General features: G+C 38.6%; 5 protein-coding genes and 1 non-coding gene across 6 annotated transcripts; 3 read left to right on the top strand and 3 right to left on the bottom strand.

The window, feature by feature from the left end:
- The first annotated feature begins 621 nt into the window (after positions 1-621).
- LOC103871951 (protein CROWDED NUCLEI 2) lies at positions 622-5,481 on the top strand. Its single transcript, XM_009150287.3, has 8 exons — positions 622-1,045; positions 1,175-1,384; positions 1,550-1,803; positions 1,882-2,152; positions 2,233-2,316; positions 2,532-4,420; positions 4,612-4,789; positions 4,937-5,481. Exons 1-8 carry the CDS (start codon positions 734-736, stop codon positions 5,243-5,245), a joined length of 3,507 nt encoding a protein of 1,168 aa, XP_009148535.1. The 5' UTR covers positions 622-733; the 3' UTR covers positions 5,246-5,481.
- A 180-nt stretch (positions 5,482-5,661) lies between these two features.
- LOC103871950 (piriformospora indica-insensitive protein 2) lies at positions 5,662-10,898 on the top strand. The gene is made up of 2 exons (XM_009150286.3): positions 5,662-6,105; positions 6,568-10,898. The coding sequence occupies exons 1-2, from the start codon at positions 5,893-5,895 to the stop codon at positions 7,615-7,617; spliced, it is 1,263 nt and encodes a 420-aa protein (XP_009148534.1). The 5' UTR covers positions 5,662-5,892; the 3' UTR covers positions 7,618-10,898.
- On the bottom strand, positions 7,846-7,919 carry TRNAI-AAU. The gene has a single exon. It is a non-coding gene; the product is annotated as a tRNA-Ile (tRNA).
- On the bottom strand, positions 10,563-11,341 carry LOC103871949. The gene has a single exon (XM_009150285.3). It carries the CDS (start codon positions 11,093-11,095, stop codon positions 10,952-10,954), a length of 144 nt encoding a protein of 47 aa, XP_009148533.1. The 5' UTR covers positions 11,096-11,341; the 3' UTR covers positions 10,563-10,951.
- A 717-nt stretch (positions 11,342-12,058) lies between these two features.
- Positions 12,059-22,894, top strand: LOC103872197 (zinc finger MYM-type protein 1-like). Its single transcript, XM_033272283.1, has 2 exons — positions 12,059-16,763; positions 22,201-22,894. Exon 1 carries the CDS (start codon positions 13,181-13,183, stop codon positions 15,485-15,487), a length of 2,307 nt encoding a protein of 768 aa, XP_033128174.1. The 5' UTR covers positions 12,059-13,180; the 3' UTR covers positions 15,488-16,763; positions 22,201-22,894.
- Positions 16,214-22,679, bottom strand: LOC103871948 (probable galacturonosyltransferase-like 3). The gene is made up of 3 exons (XM_033272846.1): positions 22,194-22,679; positions 19,239-19,333; positions 16,214-16,778 (listed from the first exon to the last, which is right to left on the bottom strand). Exons 1-3 carry the CDS (start codon positions 22,677-22,679, stop codon positions 16,214-16,216), a joined length of 1,146 nt encoding a protein of 381 aa, XP_033128737.1.
- Positions 22,895-26,884: the final 3,990 nt, after the last annotated feature.

Below are 26,884 nucleotides of genomic sequence, written 5' to 3'. Positions count from 1 at the left end.
TCTTCGTAAACACAAAATATTTTATGACGTTGCAATTATACATACACACAATATCTGCCTCTTCATACTGGCGTTACTGTGTTCTCTCTCCTGAGGTACGGACCGAGAGAGAACACAGGGTGCGGATCGATCATGTTCTTATGCCCGCGCAGGGTGCGGACCGGTCACCTAGTATTCAATTAAGTTTTAAACTTTTAATAGTGTGGTTACTGCTTATTACACCCTATCTTACGGTATATAACACACGTCTAGAAAGAAAAAGTATATAGAGAAGAAAAAGAAAATTTGACTTTCTCATTAGCGGTCAAGAAGTCCTTACGTAATTAATTTTACTTTCCTCAAAACACTTTAAACATCATCGTTAATTACTTTTTTCAAACATTTCTTTTTAAAAAGGCTGGTGAGGCTAAATTACAAACATTGGGCTTTAGGTTACGTTTATGGGCCAAAAACAGGCTTCTCATTTTTTTTTTGATCAACACAGGCTTCTCATATTAGTCTCTTAATCCGTTATGTAATTATCTCAAACCATCTCGGTTAATTAATCCGCCTTCTCCGTGGATTTTAATTTACCTTTTTACCCCTCCACCAACCATGATTTCGATTTGTTTAATCAGGGAGGAACTTGAAATTCCATAAAGCCGTTGTATTGTTAGAGAGAGAAAGGAAGAGAGAGAGAGAGATTGTGAAATTAGGGTTCCCAAAAAACATTTGTGGATCCTCTTCGGAAACTATGTTCACGCCGCAAAGAAAACAGTGGATGTCTCCGGCGATGACGCCGAGAAGCGAGACGCGTGTTACTAACCCTAGAAACGCCGATAGAAAGGGAAAGGCGATTGCGTTCAGCGAGGACCCGGTTAATTCGACTCTTCCGCCGCCTCCGATTGGAACTCTGACCGGAGAAGGCTTTTCGAGAGGTGAGGCTGATGATATGGATATGGGCGATTGGAGGAGGTTTAGGGAAGTGGGTTTGTTGGATGAGGCATCAATGGAGAGGAAAGATCGAGAAGCGCTTCTTGAAAAGATCTCTACACTCGAAAAGGAGGTACCTTTATGAAAAAAACGTGGATAAATTTGATTGTTTTGTGATCATGTTACTGGGTTTGCCTTAGGGGTCTTGTTACTTTGAAGCATTCATGTGTTAAGAAGCGCTTCTATTGGTTTCCCTGTGCAGTTATATGGCTACCAGCACAACATGGGACTTCTTCTCATGGAGAATAAGGAGTGGGCTTCGAAGCACGAGCAACTAGATCAGGCGTTACTAGAAGCTCAAGAGATCCTTAAAAGAGAACAGTCATCACATCTGTACGCATTGACCACTGTGGAACAACGGGAAGAGAACTTGAGAAAAGCCTTGGGTTTGGAGAAGCAATGTGTAGAGGAGGTATGATAGTTTAGCTTTAACGTGATGGATATCTGGATATATAACTTTCTACGGATTTTCTTTTATTGTTTGGGATAATAAATCGTAATTCTGTATTAAGGTTAGACGTCTTACTTCCTCTGTGAATTTTCTTAGAGATATAATTGTATTTTACCTTTTTGGCAGCTTGAAAAGGCTCTTCGTGAAATGCAAGAAGAGAATAACAAGACAAGGCTCGCTTCCGAAGCTAAATTAGCTGAAGCGAATGCTCTGGTTGCTAGTGTTACCGGGAGATCTTCGGATGTGGAAAGTAAGATTTATTCTGCTGAAAGCAAACTCGCAGAGGCAACTAGGAAGAGCTCTGAGCTGGAAATGAGATTGAAGGAAGTGGAGACTCGTGAGAGGGTCCTGCAACAAGAGCGGCTTTCGTTTGCTAAAGAGTAACCATAGATTTTCGTTATACGACTGTAAAAGTCAAATATTTTTGTTAGTCTAACTTGTATGTTATTGTAATACAGGCGAGAATCATATGAAGAGACTTTCCATAAGCAAAGAGACTACCTTCATGAATGGGAGAAAAAGCTTCAAGAAAAAGAAGAATCGATGCCTGAACAGAAGAGAAGCCTGAATCATAGAGAGGAAAAGGTTAATGAAAAAGAAAAGAACTTGAAGTTGAAAGCAAAAGAACTTGAAGAACGAGAGAGGAAGATTGCTTTGTCAATGTCAAAGTGTAAGGAAACTGAAGAGGATTTGAATAAGCGACTGCAAGAATTGACTGCAAAAGAGAAAGTAAGTTTATAACTTACTGAACATTGCTTCTAGACCCTTGTTTTTTTCTCATATGATTTTGTTGTGATGGATTTACTCAGGAATCTTGCACACTCCAGAGCATGCTAATGGCAAAGGAGAGGGAGTTGCGAGCACTTGAAGAGAAGCTTATTGCTAGAGAAGGGGTAAGATTTAAGGACATTGTTGTGCAACAACAGTTTTTTTTGTATAGTAGAAGTTTTCTGCTCTATAGTTAGACAATAGAATCTCACTACTACTGTAACTTTTACTGGGTGCCAATTAATTTAGCAGCCATGACTTTTGGGGTGGGTTGGTAGTCTTTCTGCGTGCTGCACCTTAGATTTTGATAACTAAAGCTTTACCGTGATCTTTTAAACAGACAGAAATTCAGAAGCTCATTGATGATCAGAAGGCAGAATTAGCTGATAAGATGCTGGCATTTGAACAAGAATGTGAAGAGAGAAGAAAATCTCTGGACAAGGAACTCCAAAGAAAAACGGAAGAAGTTGAACGACAGAGAGTTGAAATTGATCATGGCGAGGAGAAGCTGCAGAAAAGAAATCAAGCTCTGAATAAGAAGTTTGAGCGAGTGACTGAAAAAGAAATGGACCTTGAAGCAAAGTCTAAAGCTATTAGAGAGAAAGAAAAAGACATACAAGCTGAGGAGAAAAGGTTAAGTTTGGAAAAGCAACAATTACTTTCTGATAAGGAGAGCCTCATGGATTTACAACAAGAGATTGAAAACATCCGGTCTGAGATGATGAAGAAGGAGGATGCGATCCGGGAAGAACTCAAAAATCTTGAAATCAAGAAAGGAGAGAGGGAAGAATACCAGAGACTGCAATCTGAACTCAAGTCCCAGATAGAGAAATCAAGACTCCACGAGGAGTTTCTTTCGAAGGAAGTTGAAAATCTGAAGCAAGAGAAAGAGAGATTTGAAAAGGAGTGGGAAATATTGGATGAGAAGCAAGCCGAGTATAATAAAGAACGAATGAGAATTTCTGAAGAAAAAGCAAAGCTTGAGAGGTTTGAAATGCTGGAACGAGAAAGATTGAAGAAAGAAGAGAGTGCTTTCAGGGTTCAGATAAAGCAGGAACTGGACGATATTAGACTGCAGAGAGAATCGTTTGAAGCCAATATGGAACACGAACGTTCAGCATTACATGAAAAGGCCAAACTTGAGCATTCTAAGGCGCTTGACGATCTAGAAACGATGAGAAGGAATCTTGAAATTGAACAACAAAAGAGAAAAGAAGAAGACGAGAAAGCTCTACAAGACAGACTGTCTCAGTTTGAGGATAAAAGAATGAAAGAGCTTAGTGATATCAATCGCCGTAAGCAGGCTTTGAATAGGGAGATGGAAGAAATGGTGTCGAAAAGGGGTGCTCTCCAGAAGGAAAGTGAAGAAATTGCCAAACACAAGGAGAAACTCAAAGAGCAGCAAGCAGAGATGCATAATGACATCAGTGAACTTAGTACACTCAGCATCAACCTCAAGAAACGTAGGGAAGAGTTTGCACGTGAAAGGGGTCGGTTTCTAGCATTTGTTCAAAAGCTCAAGGATTGTGAGAGTTGTGGGCAGCTGGCGAATGAGTTTGTACTCTCTGATCTCCAACTACCGTATAACGAAGAAGAAGCTATTCCGCCACCTAACGGAGTTGTGAGTGACCTGCCAGAAAGTTCTGATGAGTCTGACTCCTGTAATATCAACAAATCTCTAGACAGAGATGCATCAGGAAGTGGTAGAAGGCCCAACATGTCGATACTGCAGAAGTGCACATCGATACTTTTCTCACCAAGTAAAAGAGCTGAGCATGATATGGACACAGGCAAGCCTGAGCAGCGTCCATCCTCCTCACTGGCCGTTAATAAGGAAACAAAAGGTGAGAAACCACTGCCAGTTAGCACAATTCCGGACGAGGATGAGGAATATACAGACAGTCGAGTACAAGAAACTTCTGAATGTTCCCAGTTTTCTGAGCTTCAGAGTGCCAGGCGTGGACGTGGACGTGGCAGACCTAGAAAACCCAAGCCTTCTACGAATCCTACTAGTTCGGCCAATCATGCCAGCCCTGGAGAATCATCAAAAGGTGAAGTGAGTGGTCACGTATCTGGTACTAGCGAGAAAACAACAGGCAGAGGTGGAAGGAAAAGACAGCATACTGAGGATACTGCTGCTGGTGGTGGACGTCGTAAGAGACAACAGACTGTTGCTGTCTTGCCGCAGACCCCTGGCCAAAAACGCTACAATCTGAGGCGGAACAAAACGTAAATTTCTTAACCTTGTGACAGTTTGTTTATTAGGCATTAATATGTCTTCACGTAATTTTGTTTAGAATTTGTTGCCTTAAAGACTAAGAGGTCCTTGTGTTAGTTTAGTCTCGCTTCGTAAGAAATACAGTTTCACTATTATAATTTGTGTAATAGTGTTACATTCCCTATCATTGTTGTGTGTGCAGCGTAGACCAAGTCCCAGCAAATGTTGAAAATGATGCAGCTGGTGGTGAAGATGATGCAGACATTGCTGCCTCTGCGCCATCGAAGGACAATGTCGAAGGAACTAGCGAATCGGTGGTGGAACCTCTTCGAGCTAGAAGATTAGAAAGTTCGGAAGTTAGGGTTGAGAGAGTTGTAACGGTAAGAAAAACTTCCTCTCCCTCTTCTTTGTGGATTCCTGTTTTAAAGTTCTACAACTCTTTACTGAATAAAACCCTGCTCATAAACAAAGTTCATCGCAAGACAAAACACGCATACATGCTAATAAGGTGATCCGTTCTATGGCAGGTGGAAACAACTACTGCTACTGCTAATACCAATGTGGGTGTTTCGGTTGCAAATACAGAAGTAGCAGCTAACATCGCTATGAGCCCCTCTGTTGAAGATGATCAGACGCAGAGAACAGTCAATGAGGATAAGAATGAAGAATATGAGGATGGAAATGATGAAGAAGATTACGAGGAACAAGAAGATGATGATGATGACGATGGTGATGATGATGACGACGATGGTGATGATGATGATGATGATGGTGGATCACCAAGACCTGGTGAAGGATCCATAAGAAAGAAGCTGTGGACTTTTCTCACCACATAACCATCTCACGTGGGATGATCTAAGAGATGTTACTTTCACATTTATTATGTAGAACCATTTATAGCTTCTTTGTATCCAAAGACACCCTTTTGATGGAAGATGAAGTTAGGGAATTAGAAGCTAGAGGCATGTGTTTAATGATAATGTACTTTCGAATAGACAGAACCTAAAGCACCAGGTTCCAGAAGGATATTATTGATTAGAAAATAAATGTCAAAGGATGATTTTCAGAAAAAGTAAGAAGCATTAAAGAAAAATCTTTGTCAACATTAGAGACACCATTAAATGCAATTACGCTTTGATATGTGTGCTTCTCTGCATGCTCAACTACATATACACAAACATTGTATAAATGTATTGTGATTCTATATGTGCATATATGTATGGTTATGGGAACAGATGAAAGCTTTTACTTTACGTTACAAAAGTGGAACATGTAACCAAAAATGTCTATAGAATTCTCCTCTTTTACTTTTTAACCATTTGAATTGTAATGAGAAAAAAGCTAAATTTGATTCCCAACGACCTCTCGCTCTCTTCTCAATAAATAATACTCCAAAGAAACTCAAATTGAAAAAAGACAAAACACATCACACGCTTTGTTTTCACCTGTTATTCTCTGTTCTTGTGCTCTCTTAGAGAGAGCAATGATGTGGCGAATGTTTTGCTCTCTTCTCTTGCTATCTCTACTTGTTAGGTGTACCGGTGATGAATCTTTGCCTGAAGTAACCTATTCTGAACAAGCTCCAATGGACAAAAGAGAACGAGAAGCTTTATACTCTGCGATTCAAGGATTTGTAGGTGATTCTTGGAATGGCTCTGATCTCTATCCTGATCCTTGTGGTTGGACTCCAATTCAGGTTTTTCTTACAAAACTCTTTTTCATTAGAACCTTTTGTGCAGCCATGTTATATACCCTCAAGTCTTTAGTCTTGTCAGAGAAACATAGATTCTTGAAGATAGTAAAGAGCTTGAGCTTTAGATGTTGTTGAATCAAACTCAAACTCAAACTCTAAAAAGCTTTGAAGTGATGTGTAAAGATTTTTTTGTTGTCTAGCTGTCTCAATAATTCTTCAAAATGCTGTGTTGTGCCCTTTGAAAATTTTCTATAATCGGATAGTGAAGTTTAAAGCTTCAAAGCATCAAAGTGAATCCTATTTTCATATAACATGTTTGTTTGGGGTTTCTTAAAATGTTTTTCAATTATATGGGCATATTGGCCCACCAATCATTCCTTTATTTTATGCAGCTTAAGTTCTCTTCACAATAATCCAAACTCGAAGAATAAAATATATATATACCTTTTTTGTTTTGGTTTTCAGGGTGTTTCGTGTGATATGTACACTGACTTGTGGTATGTCACGGATTTGAGTTTAGGGCTTATTCATGAAAACTCACTTCCTTGCTCCTCAAGTCTTGAGATAAGGCCAGAGTTGTTTGAGCTCAAGCACTTAAGATCCCTCTCCTTCTTCAACTGCTTTATCTCTCCCATGGTGTTAGCTAAAGATGGTTGGATAAACTTTGCAGCTAACTTAGACTCGCTTGAGTTTAGATCCAATCCTGGTCTCATTGGGAAACTTCCTGAAACACTCGGCAACCTCACAAACCTGAAGTCCTTAGTGGTTCTTGAAAATGAGTTCAGTGAAGAGCTACCAGCGAGTATCTGCAACTTAAAGAGTCTAAAGAGAATGGTCTTGGCAGGGAACACGTTCACTGGAATGATCCCGAACTGCCTCCAAGGCTTAAAAAAGCTTTTGATCATGGACTTGAGCCGTAACTCTTTCTCAGGAACATTGCCTTCATCTGTTGGAGACTTGACTTCATTGCTCAAACTTGACCTAAGCAATAACTTCTTGGAAGGGAAGCTACCTCAAGAACTTGGGTTGTTGAAGAATCTGACACTATTGGATGTGAGGAAGAACAGATTCTCTGGTGGGCTATCCAACAACATTGAAAGGATGCAATCTCTAACGGAGTTGGTGTTATCAGACAATCCAATGGGTGGGGAAATGGTTGGAACAAAATGGGAGAAGATGAGAAACCTGGTCATTTTAGATGTTTCCAAAATGGGTTTAAGAGGTGAGATTCCCACTGGTCTAACCAATTTGAAAAGGTTGAGGTTTCTTGGTCTGAACGACAACAATCTTACCGGTTTTGTTCCATCCGAACTTGAAGCTTTGCCTTGTATTGGTTCGTTATACATCAATGGAAACAACCTAAGAGGGGAACTTAGATTCTCTAGGAAGTTCTATGAGAAGATGGGAAGAAGATTTAAAGCTTGGAAGAATCCAAATCTTTGTCAACCATTTGAGATTGTAATGTCTGAATCTCAGAAGCATTTGCTTCCTCTTGGAGTGAAGCCATGCACTTGAAACTTGGAGGAGTCATCATCGATGAGTGTTTGTGAGCTCATCATCTATCTTTCTTCTAAAATCTTTTGTTTTTAGTATCATCATGTATCATCTCATCTTTTCGTATTATATTGCTGTAACGGTTATGAAAATATGGCCCATGAATGAATATGTTGACGTTTTTAAAAACGAGTCTTATTGGGCCGATGATGAGGTTAAAGTAACAGAAGTAAAAAAAGCAAAAACAGTTGGCCCATGCAGGTTTCGAACCTGCGACCTTCGCGTTATTAGCACGACGCTCTAACCAACTGAGCTAATGGGCCACTTTGATACAATGTTGTCTTCTAAATTATTGACTATATGATTCTGACTCAGAGAGGCCATGGGGGCATAGCACGAAAAATACAAATCATGTAGCCTGTAGGGAAGTATTTAATAACTAATACAATTCTACGGAGTAAAGTACGGGCAATATGCCAGCATGTAGAGTTAAAGACTTGTCTAAGCACTTTCTAGCTCTCTCCTTGTCTCATAGACAAGACGATCATATATTATATAAATATACATACTTTCAGATAAGATAAGCATATGCAATGTTATAAGAAAGAACAGAAAATGGGAAGACACTTGGAAAGAAGCCCAAAATGTTCTAGCTTTCGTGGACAAAGCAAAATAAACAACTAAATTACACGAAATTGATAAGTGGGTTGGCCGGAAGAATAGTGTTTGCATAGTTCTTTTCTTTACAGAGAGATAATGTCAACAACAAAAAAGTCATAAAGCTACTCAAGCATAACGAAGAGTCCAAAGACAAGACAACGTATTATAAGTAAATAAAAAACTAGTTGATTTGTAATTTGAGACATCGTAGGCCAACTCTTGTTCGTTTCTTGGTACACTGAATTTTGTTTAAATACAAGGTATTAATATTATAATGAACTAATACTAGTATACAAGCGAATTAGATTGTTCTCCAGTAATCATGGACTTTAATTGCATCGAGTAATGATCCTTTTCCATGATTAGAGAAAGAGTATATACTCAAAAGTACTGCCTCGTCTTTGGTTCTTTCCGAAATTTTACTTCATGGAAATGTGTGTTACCATTTGCTAAATCTTTCAAATCTTGTTTATTATTTTGGATAGAAAATCACTAGAAGTATAGTTATTACGTATTATTAATAAATAGCACATTGTCAATAACTATAACAATAAATCATAATCAAGAGTAGATGAAACATTTTATCGTTTTTGGCTTTATTCCGAAAATTGTTTTTTTTTTTTTTTGGTTTTACCTCTCTCGTCTTATCTGATCATATACATCAGAAATTGAGTTAATGAACAAATGAAACAATATTTGTGCTTTTCACGTGTGTAAGTTTTTGGTTATCTACCCTAAAACCAATCGAGAACGACAATTAGGAAAGGAACGTTAAGCTTAATAGGGTACTAGCTAAAAGAATGAACTCTGAGTGAGAAGAAGTACAAGATCAAATTAGTTCCAGGAAATAAACAAGTACAAACGGAAACTATTAGGTTGAAAAGCGAGTGGCTCAACTATTACAACTTTATTTATTAGGGTAAATACCAAAAAAGTTCGTAGCCCGAGAAGAAGTGAAAGAGACAAGAGAGAAGAGAGCGGTACTGGTGATGGTCACGACGGCGACGATGGTAGGACCGCCGCACGTGGCCTGCCTTACCCATGTCTTCATTTGACTAGTCAACGTACTTCTTCTCTAGTTAGTTGGTTCCTTTACTACATTTGCAAAGGATTTAAACGTTCGAGTTTAATCAGAAAAAAATGGAATATTATCACTCGGTCATTTTTTTTATTTTTTTTTTTGAGAAAACTCGGTCATTTTCTTCTATGATGTTAGGGATGTTACGGTGACCTAATTTTATTACCTCTGTTATGATAACTTATGAATCTTTATTTAAATCGGTGATAATATACACGAGATATGTCTGATAGGTAATGTATACTCTTGGCGTAATTTTATTTCAAGATCCTAAACGAAGCTGGTGTGCGCCTCAACTTCTGTAGTTATTGATCGGATTAGTCTGAGGGTTTTTGTTTCTAAAAAATAACATTTATGTCTTTTTTTGTTTACGTAATCACTAAACCGCTGATTACATAATACAACAAAAAAAAAAAAATTCTAACAGAATACGATTGGACGTGACAGGTCTTCCACCATAACTATTTTAGCACCTAATGACATATTGATAATATCAGGTTTCATAAGAGGGGCCCAAACAAACTACTGAATATTGTGTCCCTTGGTTTATATATATGGTCGCGCAAATTAAATATATCTCCATCCCTTTCACCAGGAAAATGTATTTTGAATAATTATCAATAATAGTTGAACAAAAAAGAGAGTAATTATCCTTTTTTTTTGAACAAAGAGAGTAATTATCTATAATTCAACAGATTTCAATCAGCAGAAATCGTAAAAGGTTGAGCCAAACCGTATAAGTATCGAACGTGCTGAAAATCGTGGTAGTTCACTAATAACTAATTAGAAACAGTGTTTCGGGTGTGTCGGAACTAATTAAATTAGTTTAACCCATCCCACCCAATTTAAATTAATGTAACCCTTCCCCATGCGTGGGGGCAGCAATAACCAACAATTAACTAAAGAAACTTCAATTGTAATTTTGACAATTTTAAAAATTTATTATTATTGCCGACTTTGAATCATACACCATAGGAACAGAGTTGTTGAGTTGACTAAAATCAAGTATTTGGTTCTAGAGAACTTGTTTATTAGAGAATAATTGCTTTATATGATATCCTTAATCATCATAATTCATCCCGGGAAACATATACAGGAACACATATATGATCAAACTGCATGATGGAAAGAATATAAAAATAATATTGTGTGGTTTGTAAAAAAATGGTATGATCATTGAACTTGAGATTTCAAAACCTTAGTTAACCCAACAAGATAATACCAACTATGGAATACAGAGCTACAATTTTACATAGCCGTAAATCATTTATATTTAAGAATGTCATGAACAAAGCCAAAAGCTATTACAAAACTTTGTCAACTCTCTCTAGCATGTTGTGAATATTTACAATATTTCCCTTCCTCTCCACTAAGTAATTTAAATTTCAACATTTCCTCCAAAGAACAAGAATCTGCTAACCAACTGAGAGACCTAACCGAAACAAGCTAATCGTTTAACCGATTCTTCCACAATATAGCATCAAACTAGGATCCGAACCGACCTTGTTAGCCGAGGTTCTTCTGCAGAACGAAACGACGGGTCTCTCTCCAACCAGCAAACCCTTTGATACATACCGACAGTGATCGAAATGAGGGACATAATGAATCTAAGGAGAATCAATCGTTCCAACAAAGAAGCATGACAACACATCTTCGAATGATGTAAAGCTTAGCTCTTTGTTCTTTAAGAACAGCTCCAAGTCCCCTACTCGACACCCGTCTCTTTGAACCTCCCATGCTTTGACTTGATCCCAACTTCATCTTCGATATTGATTCAAAGACTTTGGCTAAAACGAAAACGAAAACACGTTTTCTTTTCTTAGGGTTTGAGAATGTATATAAATGATGAGGATGCAAATGAAAAACAGACTTTTTATAGAAGAAGAGAAAGGTAGAAATGTGACCCTACACACCTCTCTTTCACTACCCACTTGTGTTATTACAATTTATTATCATTGAATTTGAATGGTTTATACGGTCACAATTTCACAAACCCCCAAAACATCTATGCCCTATTTGTCTCTCTTGTTGGTATGTATAAAGAGGCACACATGCATGACACGTGGCTGATTTATTTTATTATTGGTTGATTACTTTGCTGGTTTCTCTATGATGGTTTGTCTCCTTTCACCTATGTATAAGTTATATTGCTTCTAGATAATTACTATTATATGGTTAAATATTACTTCCTGCTTCTAGATCGTCATCTCTTATGTTATTTCGAAACTCAAATATTACGATTGTTTATAATAAGAAAGATAAGAATGTTCGATTGATTGATTGATAAAAAAAAAGTTTAGTTGATTGATATCTTTTACTATTGTAAGAAAAATATTGTAACAAATGCTTTTAGCTGACTATTATAAAATTAGTTATCGGCAGAGCTAAGGTTTTCTCATAACAGAACTACATCTGATAAAAAAAAACAGAACTACATAAGCTTCTAAATTTAACACAGTTAGGTATACTCATAGTGGTCGGGAAAGTTATTTGGATGTGTCTTCAAATATATAGAAGACACATTTTAACATGATTACCAAAAAAAAAAAAAAACACTACGACATGAGTTTCAAAAATCAAATCAGATTTATTTTATTATCATCTAAAGAGTGTTATACTGAATTTATATGTGTATGTCGGATACAAAAATCATGCAATAGATTATAAAAGTAGACTTGTCAAAATTACCCAAAAACTTGTAAAATGAAACCACTAAATATTTTGCCGTTTGATCATATATATAATAGTTATGTACTTCCGATACTTTTGTATGTCATCAAAATAATATCGAAAATATCAGTGCGTGAAAGATAATATATATTAATTAGTTGTGACCACAGTCAAATTTTGTGGATGATATGAAAAGTTGGGTTTCTCAAATTTTTATAATTATTTATTATATATTTTCTTGTTTTATACGTGTTGGATCCACGTCAATATACCAATCTATTAGACCTTCCACGCAAATTCAAATTCTAGTTGTAAAATAGCTTCGATGTAAAATAGTTGTAAGAAAACATGCTCTTTTATTTTCATTCTAGAATTGTACTACTTTTCTCATAATATAGTGTGCATTAAACTGCCAACAACACATATTTCTTTTCAATATATAGTGCACGCACTTATTTGACTCGTATATTACCTTAGTCTTCGTACAAGAATTCATCAAGCTCTAGAAGTATAGGTTATGCTATGCATTTCACTTTTGGTAAACTTGTACATATACAGGGGCGAAGCTACCCAGTGGAAAGAGGGTGCACGTGCACACCCAATTTTTTGAAAATTTAATGTTAACTGTTATGAATTTATGATTGTGCACCCTTAAAAAATCTGTACCAAACCATAATGAAAATAAAAAGAAAAAACAACTAAACCCATTAAAGATTAAATTAACTCCAAAGCCCAATTATATTCTCTACACTTTTTTTTTGTTAAACCCTAACTATTCTTAGTTATGTCTACGGCTGATACAAAATTTTAATCTTCCAAGCTTCTTCTTAAACGTGAAACGTGCAAGTACAAATCATCAAATCTAATTGAGAGAGTTTTTTTTCTCTTGTCTACCATACAAAACTGGTAATTAATTAAATATTATTTATGTTTATGCAATTATGCTTTGAATTGTTCAATTGTTCCAACAATGTCAATGTCTATGATTAGTAATTATTTAAATATCATCTGAATTTTTGTTTCAGTCGTACAAGTCCAAGGTCAAAGATAGAGGCTGTACTCTTGATTAGAATTGATCGTTTACAGGTTTTACTTACTTATAATTTTTATGAATAATATTTTTGCTAGACCGTATGTTTTTATTTATGTTATGTTTTTGGTTTTGTAGATTAATCAATGGAACGGTACTACAAACCAGCATCAGTTTCACCATCTGATAACACCTTACCATCTAATGATACTGATGATTTGCCGTGGGATCCTGCTAAAAGAAAAAATATCAAGGATTATAATGCAAATCAAGTCGATGAGGTAAGACGCAAGTACCTTCTTAGAGGCCCGTGTCAACCACTTGGTCATAACTTTGAAAAGAGACTCATAGGTGGTAAAATGAGACGATTCAATCCAGCTTGGTTTGGTCTGTATGGTAATTGGCTAGAGTATAGTGTATCAGAGGAAAAAGCTTATTGTTTGTGTTGCTACTTGTTTAGAGATGATGCGTATCCTGGATTTGTGAGGGATGGATTCTCGAATTGGCATAAGCCTGATAGGTTATCTTTCCATGTAGGAGAGCTTAACAGTTCTCACAATAATGCTGTCAAGAAGTGTGATGATTTGATGAATCAAGGTCAATCCATAGTGCATGCTATGTATAAGAAGACTAATGCGATGAAAAATGAGTATCGTATCAGATTAAATGCTTCTGTTGATGTTTCTAGATACTTATTGCGACAAGGATTAGCTTTTCGAGGTCATAGAGAAGGAGAAGATTCTTCTAACAAAGGCAACTTTTTAGAACTTCTGAAATACACAGCTGATCACAATGATATTATAAGAAAAGTTGTTTTGGAGAATGCTCCGGGAAATAACAAGATGGTTTCTTCAGAGATTCAAAAGGACATTGTAAACGCTTTTGCAGAAGAAGTGGTGAAATCTGTTATAGAAGAAATTGATAACGGAGTGTTTGGTCTATTAGTAGATGAATCTGCTGATGTGTCTGACAAAGAACAGATGGCTGTTGTTTTTCGATTTGTTGATAAGAAAGGAGCAGTCAAAGAAAGGTTCGTTGGAGTTGTCCATGTGAAAGAGACTTCTTCTTTATCTTTGAAGCATGCTATTGATGAGTTGTTTGCTAAGTATGGACTGAGCTTAAAAAAAGTGAGAGGACAAGGTTATGACGGAGCTAGTAATATGAAAGGAGAGTTCAATGGGTTGCGATCATTGATTACTAAAGAAAACAGCTCTGCATATTATGTTCATTGCTTTGCTCATCAACTTCAGTTGGTTGTAGTGGCTGTTGCGAAAAAGATATTTGAGATTGCTGATTTCTTTGATATGGTTTCTATGTTACTGAATGTGGTTGGAGCTTCTTGCAAACGGAAAGATAAAGTCCGGGAAAATTATCGAGACGAGATAAATGTTGGAATTGCTAGTGGTGACATTAACACTGGGAAAGGACAGAATCAAGAAATTTCTTTTCAAAGGCCTGGAACTACAAGGTGGGGTTCTCATTATAAAACGTTGTTGCGTTTGGTTGGGTTGTTTTCTACTATTATTAAAGTTCTTGAGTATATCGAAGAGGAAGGCGCCGATGATTCTAAGAGATGCCAGGCATATGGTCTTCTCAAGTATGCTCAGACATTTGATTGTGTGTTCTATATGCATCTGATGTTACTTATTTTGGGAATATGTGAGAATCTATCAATGGCTTTGCAAAGCAAAAATCAAGACATTTTGAATGCTATGTCACTAGTAGAATCTACTAAGCGGGAATTACAGAGAGTAAGAGATGATGGATGGGATTCACTTATGTTGACAATTTCTTCTTTTTGTGAGAAACATGATACTCAGATGCTCGATATGGAAGAAGGTTTTATCGATTCTCGGAGGCCAAGGAAAAAAACCAACATCACTAATTTGCATCACTATAAGGTTCATTGCTTTAATGCAACTTTGGATTTGCAACTTCAGGAATTCAACGATCGTTTTACTGAGGTAAACACTGAGCTGCTTATTTGTATGGCTTCCTTAAATCCTATTGGTGCTTTTCGTGGATTTGACAAGTCAAAGTTGGTGAAGTTGGCTAAGTTCTATCCAGATGACTTCAGTTTTATGGACTGTTTATCGCTTGAGCAACAACTTGGTATTTTCATCGACAATGTACGACATGATCAACGATTTAAAAATCTGAAGAGTCTTGGAGATCTTTCTCTTCTGATGGTAGAAACACAAAAGCATATTGCACATCCTTTGGTTTATAGACTTTTGAAGTTGGTTTTGACTTTGCCGGTTGCTACTGCAAGTGTTGAAAGATGCTTCTCAGCAATGAAACTAGTGAAGACATCTTTACGAAATCGAATGGGAGATCATTTTTTAAGTGATTATCTCATTTGTTTTATCGAAAAGGAATTGCTTGACGATGTCACAAACGAAGAAGTGTTGATTCGATTTCAAGCCATGAGTGAAAGAAGGATGCTTTTGTAAAATGTTGTTTTTAACATAAAAATGTTGTTTTTAATACTTTTTTAATATTTTCATAATTTATTTAATATTATTTACTTTAATAATAGTGCACCCGTGATAAAAACTTCCTGGCTTCGCCCCTGTACATATACGTAATGAATTATGAATTACTACTTCATAATATAGTTAATCCATTTCATATATGGAGTGTTTGACCCTAATAAAGTGTCCATGACGTGGCCTGCATGTCGAGATTCGTTTACTGAGAAATGTATCATTATTCATTAATCAAAGAATGCGTTAGGTGATGATTACTATAATAATCTCTAGCTAATTAGTACTCTTCGGTTGGCGCACGAATTATGATATATATATTTAACATAATGATATCAGTGCCGGTACCTTCCGAGTATAATAATCAGCTAGACAAGGACGACTTATACTTTTAATATGCATGAGAAATCATCAAAGTATTGATATTTCAAAGATAATATAGGATAAGTGTTTCAAAGAATCAAAGTATATATTAAACGCAGGCCCAAGAACTTTATATCAAAAAATTGTAGATTTGCCGGCTTTCTTGGCACAAAAATCGTGGGCTTCCTGGCCCAAATCGGTTAACCTTCCTTTATAACTTTAAATCTAAAGCATAGCCCAATGTTTCAAAAGCCCATCACGACCCAAATGAATTTAGCTTCAAAACGTTTTATGTTACAAAACTCTCTCCACCGTCCGATGATTAATTAATCAGCTATCAGAGATCAACGGTGAATAACGCAACAAATCGTAAGGAGCCCAAAGCGAATCCAACGGACAAGGCCTTCTGGAGTCAAGCCTTAGCCATGGCTTCCCTTTCCCGCTCCAATGCAACAAACTCACCGGACCCGGATGCAGATTCCGACAAAGCCCTTCCATGTTATCACCCCCGAGACCATGCTGGTTCCACCTGTGCTCCACTGGTTCAACATCTCCGGCGAAAACCAGCAGAAACGGCGGCAAAGACCCCAGCTCGTAGATACGGTGCCGTTTCTGGATTCTCATCCACGTCTCAAGCTTCACCGTGAACCTCCCTTCTCTCCATCTCCCTAGATCGATCACCATCACGCCGGTGTTGAAGTAGCACGGCTTCCTCCCTTTCAGCGCCGACTTGTACCCCTGGCTCGACCAGAATCTTGAAGTGAAGTAGTGGGTGAAGTTAGCGTGACAGTACTCCGGAGCTCCGACGACGTGACGGCCAAGTTCGATCCCCCAGAGCTTCGCCACGTCGTCGACCACGACGAGATCGGAGTCGAAGTATGTAACGGCCCGGTTCCTGGCCCAAAAATTTTCATAAAAGAATGGGCTTCTCTACGGCCCATTTCACAAAAAACCTAGGGTTCCCTTCACCCTTTCCTTTATAAAGAGATGCAGCCCATTCTTTTCTCTCATTTTCTGAAACTTGAGCGAAGCTCTGCAGAGATTTAGAGAGACTTGGAAACCCTAGCCGTCAAGCTTCTCTTTTCCCTCTTCCCTCTTCTTCTCTCACGCCTCTCTTTCTCTCCTCTCTCCCTCCTCCTCGCCGGTGCCATGTGGTGATGGTGGTGGTGGTTGCAGCCGTGGTGGTGGTGACCAGATCTCGTCTCTCTCTTGTTTAGTTGTTCCAGATCTGTTCAGATCTCTTCATCCTTGTTTCCAGATCCAGATCTAGGCTAAGGTGGAGTGTTTCGAACCCAACCTTCTTTCATGGTTCTGTATACTCCTATATGTTGGAGTTAGGTTTGCTTAGACCCTGTTTGGGAGTTAGGTTGATAGTACATGGTATTGCTAGGATGATAGATGAATGGATCATGATGCATAAGAACCCTCATACTGATAAATGGGACTTGATGAACTGAATTGAATTGTTGTGGTAATGGTTGATTGGTAGTTGATACTTGTATGTTTGGTTGTGATGTCCCATGTGTTGTTGTGATTGAAGTTAGGATGCTAGAGAGAAATAAATGCTAGGATGATAGGTGAGCAGTGATTATAAAAGTTATTGAAGTAGAACTTGAATGCGATGTGTATTGTGTGTGACACCGATAACGGGTGGCGTCTAGTGATTGAGTCCAAGTACAAGTATGAATGAAAAGGGGAGTAATTGGGAATGAGAAGGGTTAAGTGGAAACGATAAGGAAGTGAAAGGATAAGTAAAAGTATGAAAGAATGATGTTAAGGTTAAGCATGGGTGGGAAAGCATATAGAGAGTCTAAGGAAAGTAGGTGGGGTAAGTAGTCCACGCTAGGTATCCATAGGAGATGTGGCGAATCCACATGAATATGGAAGCACCCATAGGAGATGTGGCCAATCCACATGAATATGGGGTAGAAGCCTAGTGGGGGGCTACCCACTGAGGAAAAGTATGTGTGGCAGCAGTTCACGCTAGGTATCCATAGGAGATGTGGCGAATCCACATGAATATGGAAGCACCCATAGGAGATGTGGCGAATCCACATGAATATGGGGTAGAAGCCTAGTTGGGACTACCCACTGATGAAAAGAACGTGTGCCAACCGCGAGAGGCGGGATATAAAAACGTGCATCATGGTCGGGTAACGGGGAGTTAAAGGTGTCATAGGATCGAGTTGGACTGGTAAGATGAGTCGGTTAAGTCTAGGGTTTGACCTGTGTGGCAATGAGTGAGATCATTGTATTGATTGATCACTAGGTTGTTAGAAATGAATGGAAGTTAATGTGGAAATTACAGATGACGATAGGAAATGATAAAATGCATTAACTGATTGTAGTGGCTAGTCGGTCCTAGTTCCCGCATAGAGTAGTATAGAGTGTCATGCGGGCAGGCTGGTCTAGAGCCACTTCACTGAGTAACTTGTTGCTCACCCCTCCATTTCCATTTTTTTCCTGTGCGCAGGACTGTAAGTAGAAGTATATGGATGTGGGTGTGACGGTATTTCAAAGAAGGTTATGCGCTCGTCTCTCGGGACCAGTAACGGGATACGTAGGGTTGTCTAAATGAGTAGACACGTGTCCATAACGCCCCTTCGATAACCCCGGTCGGACGCCGGGGGATCGGGCTGTTACAATTGGTATCAGAGCGGGTTAAGATCCCTTAGTTCTGTCCTAAGGGATCGGCATTTCCGACGTTTAAAAAAAAAAAAAAAAAAAAAAAAAGAAAAGAGAGAATTGTTTTAACTAAAAGAAAAGAGTGTGTGAAAAGTTTTGATTTTTCTGAAAGTTGTGATTTTTCTGAAAGTTATGAACGATTTCAAAACCACCCACTATATCTATACTTCTATTATGGTTCTGATCGGATGTCTACTTGAAGGATGTCTTCGACAACCAGTATCGACCAGAGTGACAATTACGGGTATCGTGGACCTGCATGGTGGAACCCGAACTACACTCGGACTCAGCGCATCATAAAGAGAAAGGTGGTACCCCATCGGTGACGTCCATTGATGAAGTTCCATCGCCAGACACATGAGTTGGAGTGGTTGGAGGAAAGCCAGAGATGGAAACCCGACTAATGTAACTACCGAGAGCGTGAAGGTTGTGGCGGATATCATGAGTTTAGAGGAACATTAGAGGTGCAGTGAAACAAGTTGAGGCCATAGGTCAATGAAAGTATTTCCCGAAGAATGACATATATCTAATGGAGGGTTAGTTCTAGGATATCTGCCCGAGAGACATGATTGTAAGGGAATACAATAAAGATATAACCCCTGAGGAGATTGTCAGGCACTCTCTAAGGGGGGCGAGAACTGATTCACAGCTTCCTGAAGGAAATGAGAACCGATCTGAAGAATAGTTGTAACGTGCAAGATTACTGGGATCATGAACTAATCTAAAAGGGTGCAGAGCTATTGTTTGGTGTAAGAAGATCATAGGCTAACCAAGCATCACATACTCAGAGCCCAAGGAGAACTTGCGACATCGTCATTAACACAAGGCGGTTTCGTTGTGACAAGAGTGGAAGTGCGAGAAGAACCACACTAGGTGATAATGGATGGGAGCGTACTACCAGTATAACCAGTACAACTAGTAGGGCTATGATAGGAGGTTCGTTCATCAAGGAAAACATGGCCAGACCGAAGGACTCAGAGGACGAGGATATGTTCGGTGTGGAGTAGCTCGTTAAGTTTCATGAGATGAAGTGCTCGCTAAGTTAATCAACGGAGATGTGGTTGGGTACCACACAACGGTGAAGGAAGAGATCATGGGACAAGTTTATCGGTCGCAATGGCCATTGTAGTGGGCAGCAAACAGATTTATCCGGATTCGAAGAGGAACTGCCAAGAGGGTTTTAATGGAGCTTTGCAACTAAGACTTGTTAGTTGAGAATAGTGGGATGTGAGGCCGTATATGATTGATGCAAGAGTTTTATGTGTCAAAATGGAAATGGAATATGATAACAATATATTTTTGTTGTTGGGTCGCCAAGGACATGGCAATCAACCTATGTGATGTACATGTGTGTGGAGCTTAGAGAGGAAGTTGGTTAATGGATCAGATATTAGTTGAATCCATGCAAGACATTAGCTATGACTCAAGCAAATGGATATCCCCTATGAGGATTGTATGAACAACCATGTTGAATCCCTTATGTAGGACCAAAGTGGGGGAGATCAGAATCTCGAGCCTGAGATGATCCAAGAAACCGCTTAGCAGATATAATTGTTGATGATGAGCTGCTGTACGAAAGGATAGAAGAGGTACATGACCATCAGAGAATTACGTCGACAAGAGTGGTGGTGATGTGGAAATGCATATGAGATGAAAACAATCTAGGGATGAGAACGCTGATGGAGAATCGATTTGGGAATTAAGAGGACGTTGGATCTCCGTGAGGAATATGGAACCTGGTCTGTTGCATGAACCATTAGATTTCAAAGGACGAGTTGTTTACCCATTCGGGTTCAGGATGTTAGAGTTGGAGTATCGACATATAGAATTCGGGGACGAATTCCATTCAAGTGGGGGAGAATTGTAACGGCCCGGTTCCTGGCCCAAAAATTTTCATAAAAGAATGGGCTTCTCTACGGCCCATTTCACAAAAAACCTAGGGTTCCCTTCACCCTTTCCTTTATAAAGAGATGCAGCCCATTCTTTTCTCTCATTTTCTGAAACTTGAGCGAAGCTCTGCAGAGATTTAGAGAGACTTGGAAACCCTAGCCGTCAAGCTTCTCTTTTCCCTCTTCCCTCTTCTTCTCTCACGCCTCTCTTTCTCTCCTCTCTCCCTCCTCCTCGCCGGTGCCATGTGGTGATGGTGGTGGTGGTTGCAGCCGTGGTGGTGGTGACCAGATCTCGTCTCTCTCTTGTTTAGTTGTTCCAGATCTGTTCAGATCTCTTCATCCTTGTTTCCAGATCCAGATCTAGGCTAAGGTGGAGTGTTTCGAACCCAACCTTCTTTCATGGTTCTGTATACTCCTATATGTTGGAGTTAGGTTTGCTTAGACCCTGTTTGGGAGTTAGGTTGATAGTACATGGTATTGCTAGGATGATAGATGAATGGATCATGATGCATAAGAACCCTCATACTGATAAATGGGACTTGATGAACTGAATTGAATTGTTGTGGTAATGGTTGATTGGTAGTTGATACTTGTATGTTTGGTTGTGATGTCCCATGTGTTGTTGTGATTGAAGTTAGGATGCTAGAGAGAAATAAATGCTAGGATGATAGGTGAGCAGTGATTATAAAAGTTATTGAAGTAGAACTTGAATGCGATGTGTATTGTGTGTGACACCGATAACGGGTGGCGTCTAGTGATTGAGTCCAAGTACAAGTATGAATGAAAAGGGGAGTAATTGGGAATGAGAAGGGTTAAGTGGAAACGATAAGGAAGTGAAAGGATAAGTAAAAGTATGAAAGAATGATGTTAAGGTTAAGCATGGGTGGGAAAGCATATAGAGAGTCTAAGGAAAGTAGGTGGGGTAAGTAGTCCACGCTAGGTATCCATAGGAGATGTGGCGAATCCACATGAATATGGAAGCACCCATAGGAGATGTGGCCAATCCACATGAATATGGGGTAGAAGCCTAGTGGGGGGCTACCCACTGAGGAAAAGTATGTGTGGCAGCAGTTCACGCTAGGTATCCATAGGAGATGTGGCGAATCCACATGAATATGGAAGCACCCATAGGAGATGTGGCGAATCCACATGAATATGGGGTAGAAGCCTAGTTGGGACTACCCACTGATGAAAAGAACGTGTGCCAACCGCGAGAGGCGGGATATAAAAACGTGCATCATGGTCGGGTAACGGGGAGTTAAAGGTGTCATAGGATCGAGTTGGACTGGTAAGATGAGTCGGTTAAGTCTAGGGTTTGACCTGTGTGGCAATGAGTGAGATCATTGTATTGATTGATCACTAGGTTGTTAGAAATGAATGGAAGTTAATGTGGAAATTACAGATGACGATAGGAAATGATAAAATGCATTAACTGATTGTAGTGGCTAGTCGGTCCTAGTTCCCGCATAGAGTAGTATAGAGTGTCATGCGGGCAGGCTGGTCTAGAGCCACTTCACTGAGTAACTTGTTGCTCACCCCTCCATTTCCATTTTTTCCTGTGCGCAGGACTGTAAGTAGAAGTATATGGATGTGGGTGTGACGGTATTTCAAAGAAGGTTATGCGCTCGTCTCTCGGGACCAGTAACGGGATACGTAGGGTTGTCTAAATGAGTAGACACGTGTCCATAACGCCCCTTCGATAACCCCGGTCGGACGCCGGGGGATCGGGCTGTTACAAAGTAGATCACGCGGCGCACGGAGGCGGAGAGGAGATCGGCGAGGTAGATCCGGGCGTAGTTTAGCGGCTGGTCCAAGGCGCGGCGAATGGAGGAGGAGATCTTGCTGCGGACGAGGTTAGGGTCAAAATGGTAAATTTGGAAGGTTAAGTAAGGGAACGTGGAGGAGATTATGCGGCGGAGATCGGCGCTGCGGCGTTGAGTTGCGATGAAGTGGAAAACGACGTTTTCGGGGCAAGAGGCGTGCTGGAGAACGGAGAAGACTCCGGCGACCGAGCCGCGGAGGTAGATGGCGTCGAGAGTCATCGCGATGTGGATGATCGAAGGGTTGTGTGTGCGATCCTCCGGTGACCATACCGTTTTGAAGCATTCTCTGCCGTTTCGAAACGCCGGGGCTTCTCGAAACGCGGGGAGATCAGTGTCGGTGGTAGTAACGCTGCTAATCGCGATTGGAAACAGCAGAAACAGACATAAACGTAAACACATTGCCGACACTTTTTGAGTTTTGAACTGAGTGTCTGAGTGAAGACAAGAGTGTGAAAGAGAGAACCGGCTTTTTGTGTCTTTGTTAAATTGTTAATCGCGGATTAGGGGTAGTTTCGACATTTTCAGACAAGTTTCGTTAATGGCAAGCGTTATTAATTGTTAATTTGTCGTCACTTGTATTATAGAATATTTTTATTGATGTAAAGTAGTTAGTATTTTTTGGATATTTACAATAATCATGTGGCAGATATTGTCTAGAAAGCCAGCCTGGCAGAGATACGCGTTAATTAAGCATAAACGTAACTAAATGAAAGTGGTACAAGTATTAGAGCATGATTATCTCATGAAACCCACTTGGGTTTCCTAATGATTATTTAATTATATAAATGTATTTTAAGAATTCTAGTTAAGAAATTTTCGTTTTGAACGGTTTCAGAGTTCTTTAACTAAAGGTTCTTAAAAAAAAATTAAACTTTTTAGAAGAATTGAAGAAAATTATGGAAATTCCCTTGGTATCGTGGTTTGATCAAGGGTTTATTAATGTTTCTACATCAGGAGGTCTGGATTTCAATTTCCGCAGAAGACGGAATTATGCGAATTAAATGAGAAAAATGATTACAAGAGATCTACAACATGGCACAAGGAATACCGTCAAGCGTGGATCCGATAGGGCGGTTCAGGTGATGCAGTCAGGCGTGAATCTTCATACCGCATGTAGAATTGTCGGCTGTAGAATCATCTGTAATATTTTTCATAGTTGTAATAGCATAATTATCCAGCGTTAAAAAAATTGAAGAAGATCACTTACTCAAGAAGAAGAAACATAAACAAGAAAACCTTACTTGATCGTCTCAATGCCAATGTCAATGCCATTTTAGAAGAAAACCTCAATATGATAGCCGGAACATTCATTACTATCAGTGTCACGTATTGTATCCGTTTGAAACATAACATGCTACGTGCCTATGATGATAATGAGTAATCCCATTACCTTATTACTTTAACTCCATCAAAACAAGAACACTCTTCTGGACCTGAAATACGAAGACAAGAACATGGGACAGAGAACACAAGAGCAAGTATTTATATAATTATACAAGAACAGAAACTTGGGACTTCTCTTGCTTTGCATAAACTTGAGTTTCTTTCTCTCACATTTCACATAGAACAGATCACATAAACTTGAAACATACATTATGAAACTTGAAACATACATACTGTTGGAAGATAAAGATGTTGTTAGATACGGGTGTTTTAATTATCTTTACTCTTTGATTTGAATAGAGTTGAGCTGAGTAAACATGTATCTAACTTATTTATTACTTAACCATATCCTAATGTATCACTAAAACAACCATTTATCATAAGCATTCATTAAGCTAACTACTAAAACAAGTATTCATCACAAGCATTGACTAACCATATCCTAACTCTAACAAGCTTTCATCAGTCGCATTCATTAACCTACCTATTATCCATAACGAAAGCAAGAAAATGATATAGAGTTTTGCAGACTTACCTCACCGACAGTCTCACAGAACTGGATGTGTTAGACTAGCATGTTCACTTTGCCATCAACCACCACTAGCACTGAAATGCAAAAATAAATTCATATTACATTGGAGCACATAACTTAAGTAGACAATACATATGATAACCTACTTCATATGAAATTCAAGCACAAAACAATTCAAAATTGATACCATGCTTTCTCCATTCACATATCTAACTAAATTGAAATCTTAAAGAGGCAAACCTTAACTTGAAAATTCAAACGCAAAACACCTTCAATCACAACAATATTCACCATTGACACATAGAAAAGGAAGTGAAATCTGTAAGACCACAAACTTTGAAGAAATAAACACGCATGACTATCAGCAATATCTGATAATTATCAAAACCACAACATTGCGTAGGAAAGCTTCAATTTAATCAACTGAAAGCTTAAAAATGTAAAACAATTCCTCGGTTATATGAATCAAAGGGAAACAATTAAGCACACTAATATCTTGATTGACTATCAATACCCCGAGACAACTACATACAAGTATATGCATCACTAATCCAGACGATAAAGGTGAGGAAGTTACATACTTACCAGAAGCTGATCTCCAAACTTAACACATCGCCCACCAGAAGAGGAGACGCCGTGAAGACTGATAGAGTCGTCGTACGTCGGAGAAGACGAGAACCGACGGAGGAGACGCCGTGATGACCAAGAGAGTCGTCGATTGTGATGGGTTTCGATCCTTCTTCTGAGGTGGAAGACGAGACAAGTCGGAGGAGACGCCATCAGTACCGAGAGATTCGTTGATTAGTGGTGGATTTCGATCCTTCTTTTGATGGCGTAGATGAAAGAAGACGGAGGAGATACGGTGAGCACCGATAGAGTCGACGGTGACTTTTGCTCCTTCTTTTGACGGAGAAGACGGAGGCGACGTCAATTGGACCGACACAGTCCTCGTCCATCGTTGGTTTGGATTCTTCTCCTCTGACGGAGAACACAAGAAGTCGAAAAACAGTGAGAAAAGGAAAGGAAGAGAGAAAAGAAAAAAGAGAAAAAAAAAACAAAAAAAATGAGATGTTGACACGTGGTTATAAAACTCCCCTAAAAATTGATTTCCAAAACACCCTATTAAAGATCGGTAATTCTCCTTTCCTTTTCTTTTGATTTAATTAAATCACAAATTTTGTTTAAAACTTCCACTTAGGACCTACGATAATCATGGCCTTACTGATTCGTTCAGAAAAAAGAAGAAGAAAAGAAAATGGTAATACTGTATAAGCGTGATTCACGAGCGAGTGTAAGTACACACCAACGACAGCCACTGGGGGTTTAACGTTTGATTTAAGTTTACTTGCATCAGTGACCAACAAACGCCAAAAGCAAGGAGTTCAAGCTTTAAATGTATCTTTTGGTTTAAATACAACAAGCACATTTTGAAAGAGTGTAAACATATCTTATATAGACTGATTGAAAAAGAAACAACAAGAGAATTAGATTGGCCTTGATAAGTTAGATGTCTCATTAATGCATTTGTCTCAACTACTTACTTTGCCAAGATGATGGCAAAACCAATTTAGATATTTCACAATGGTATAACGACATTTTTGGATATTATAGTGTATGTGTCCGAATTACGTAAGATTGATCATGGATGTATCTTTTCCGGCAAAGAGTTCAATAAGCACCATTAGGTAGAGATTATTCTTGTATTCACAACTCTAAAGTGGTTTAAGCACTTTGTCGAACACATATGAATCAAACTACAATGCAAAACATACTAAACAAAATCTAGTTAGACTAAAAACATGTGACAAACAAAGGTTGAACGACAATTTAGATGCCTAAAATCAATCTTATTTAATGAATGAACGTGAAATACGTTTATGGAAGAATAAACGCATTGTGTATGTGTTGCTAATAAAAAATCTTTATAATCCCTCTTCTCACATCTTAGTTATTTACTGTCAATGAAATTGTCTTTTAATGTTAGTATGAATCAGAAAACAAACTTGGCATTTTGGATATGTAATGAAAACTTTCTACAAAAGTTTTTTTAGTATTTCCTAGACATTAAAGAGTCAGCCAAACACAATGTAGTAAGTTGACAAAAAAAAACAAAGTAGTAAATATCTTTATTTATTTATTTGTTTTGGAGAAAACACAAAAATACATAGAGGTCCATGATGAATATGATGCAAAAATAAAGGTGAAAGTTACAACTTGCAACACATATGTTTGGATGTTTTCCTTTGTAAACGGAATACTATTCTTCACGGATTCCTTTTTCTCACTCTTTCGAAATTTCATTTTTACTTGCATTTTTCTCAAGTTGCGATTTCATCCATGGTTGTGGTCCTTTTGGATCACATATAAAATAATGTTTCGGTAGCATGGTCCGTCCTTCTAATTATATGAAACCGTTCTCTTACCCATTGAGCCATACACTGCCACTATTGTATATAGAGAAATTTTCAAATTCCCTCAAGCAAACGCTGTAGCATAGTCAGATCCCACCGACACATAAACATACAAACAAACCTCTATTCTTATTTTCATATAAAAACTAGGGACAGACACAGACAAAAGTGGATGCCCTATCAATTTTCTGTCTCATTAGCTTTACACCATATTCAAAATTCAATAAGTCCCCTTTGGCTTAGTCTGCTTACCAACACGAACTTAACAAATGGTCCAA

Source organism: Brassica rapa, chromosome A06, assembly GCF_000309985.2.
Source record: "Brassica rapa cultivar Chiifu-401-42 chromosome A06, CAAS_Brap_v3.01, whole genome shotgun sequence".
NCBI classification, from domain to species: domain Eukaryota; kingdom Viridiplantae; phylum Streptophyta; class Magnoliopsida; order Brassicales; family Brassicaceae; genus Brassica; species Brassica rapa.
The sequence above is the reverse complement of the archived record's forward strand: the minus strand, read 5'-3'. Positions and strand labels throughout refer to the sequence as shown.

Excerpts from the sequence above, each read along its gene's own strand:
- LOC103871951 (XM_009150287.3), top strand. The coding sequence starts at position 734 with ATGTTCACGCCGCAAAGAAAACAGTGGATGTCTCCGGCGATGACGCCG. Across the intron at positions 1,385-1,549 it reads AGAAGCAATGTGTAGAGGAG|CTTGAAAAGGCTCTTCGTGA; the intron begins GTATGATAGTTT and ends CCTTTTTGGCAG. Across the intron at positions 2,153-2,232 it reads AATTGACTGCAAAAGAGAAA|GAATCTTGCACACTCCAGAG; the intron begins GTAAGTTTATAA and ends GGATTTACTCAG.
- LOC103871950 (XM_009150286.3), top strand. The coding sequence starts at position 5,893 with ATGATGTGGCGAATGTTTTGCTCTCTTCTCTTGCTATCTCTACTTGTT. Across the intron at positions 6,106-6,567 it reads GTGGTTGGACTCCAATTCAG|GGTGTTTCGTGTGATATGTA; the intron begins GTTTTTCTTACA and ends TTTGGTTTTCAG.
- LOC103871949 (XM_009150285.3), bottom strand. The coding sequence starts at position 11,095 with ATGAAGTTGGGATCAAGTCAAAGCATGGGAGGTTCAAAGAGACGGGTG.
- LOC103872197 (XM_033272283.1), top strand. The coding sequence starts at position 13,181 with ATGGAACGGTACTACAAACCAGCATCAGTTTCACCATCTGATAACACC.
- LOC103871948 (XM_033272846.1), bottom strand. The coding sequence starts at position 22,679 with ATGTGTTTACGTTTATGTCTGTTTCTGCTGTTTCCAATCGCGATTAGC. Across the intron at positions 19,334-22,193 it reads TGCGCCGCGTGATCTACTTT|CCTATGATCTTCTTACACCA; the intron begins GTAACAGCCCGA and ends ATGCTTGGTTAG. Across the intron at positions 16,779-19,238 it reads TACAACTATTCTTCAGATCG|GAACCGGGCCGTTACATACT; the intron begins GTTCTCATTTCC and ends TTTTTGGGCCAG.